We start from the raw sequence: 1,182 nt of genomic DNA, 5'->3' as shown, positions 1-1,182 counted from the left end.
CCCGAATTTCAGTGCCTCTCCCGAAAATCTCCCGGCACAACCATTCTCCCGAATTTCTCCCGATTTCCAGCCGGACCTGAGTGAGGACAGCCTGTCGTCACGTCCACATTTCCTCCATATAAACAGCGTGCCGGCCCAGTCACGTTATATTACATCTACGGCTTTTGGAGCGTGCGCAACTGCACACAAAACAAGGAGACTATTATAGATGTCTCCGTTATCCATAGGTTTATCTATAACCCATAAAGTAGGCAGGCACGGAGCTATTTCTCAGGGTGTGTTTATTCCAGGCGGCACGTTAATACACTGACACACAACATCCGGATTCCCATCATGCATTGCTTCAAAACTACGACAAGAAGTAATGTCCAAAAAAAGATAGTGACAGAGAATAGAACGAGGATAGACAATTCAGCCCTAAACTCACTCATTTCCTGCAAATAAATGTCACAGATGCTGCCCATACCTATGTTCCTTCAAAGGCTTTGCAACTGGCTGCAAAGCAGTGCGGCACTCTTTCATCCATGATCCCGCACCCCTGGTGCAGGTAGGACCTTCTCCTTTCTCTGCAACAGGCCACATTTTAAGTTCGAAAATGTCAGAGTTGGCCGAAGGAGCCATGACTATGGAAGAAGAGCGGGAAATGGATGACAAAGCTGTCAGTACAGAGAAAGCAGAAGAAGCCAAGATAAAGGTCATGCATCCCAATCTTGGAGCTAGACCGGGAGGTTCAGATTTTCTGAGAAAACGACTTCAGAAAGGGCTAAAGTATTTTGATTCTGGCGATTACAACATGGCCAAGGCCAAAATGAAGAATAAACACTTGCCATCAGCCCCAACAGAGAAGGCTCAGATCACAGGTGGTCACATCCCGACACCTCAGGACCTGCCTCAGAGAAACAACTCTATTGCGACAAGCCAACTGGCTGAGAGATGAGTGTTTTTGTAGCTTTATTATAGCTCGGTATAGCTCATTTGGTAGAGCGGCCGTGCCAGCAACTTGATGGTTCCAGGTTCGTTTCCCGCTTTGGCCATCCTAGTCACTGCCATTGTGTCCTTGGGCAAGACACTTTACCCACCTGCTCCCAGTGCCACCCACACTGGTTTAAATGGAACTTCGATATTGGGTTTCACTATGTAAAGCGCTTTGAGTCACTAGAGAAAAGCGCTATATATAAATAT

General features: G+C 46.9%; 1 protein-coding gene across 1 annotated transcript; it reads left to right on the top strand.

The window, feature by feature from the left end:
* Window positions 1-510: 510 nt before the first annotated feature.
* On the top strand, window positions 511-937 carry LOC133550455 (cAMP-regulated phosphoprotein 19-like). Its single transcript, XM_061896438.1, has one exon. It carries the CDS (start codon window positions 596-598, stop codon window positions 935-937), a length of 342 nt encoding a protein of 113 aa, XP_061752422.1. The 5' UTR covers window positions 511-595.
* The last annotated feature ends 245 nt before the right edge of the window (window positions 938-1,182 follow it).

Source organism: Nerophis ophidion, linkage group LG04 (assembly GCF_033978795.1).
Source record: "Nerophis ophidion isolate RoL-2023_Sa linkage group LG04, RoL_Noph_v1.0, whole genome shotgun sequence".
Taxonomy (NCBI): Eukaryota; Metazoa; Chordata; class Actinopteri; order Syngnathiformes; family Syngnathidae; genus Nerophis; species Nerophis ophidion.
This window is presented reverse-complemented; position numbering and strand designations above follow the sequence as displayed.

Excerpts from the sequence above, each read along its gene's own strand:
- LOC133550455 (XM_061896438.1), top strand. The coding sequence starts at position 596 with ATGTCAGAGTTGGCCGAAGGAGCCATGACTATGGAAGAAGAGCGGGAA.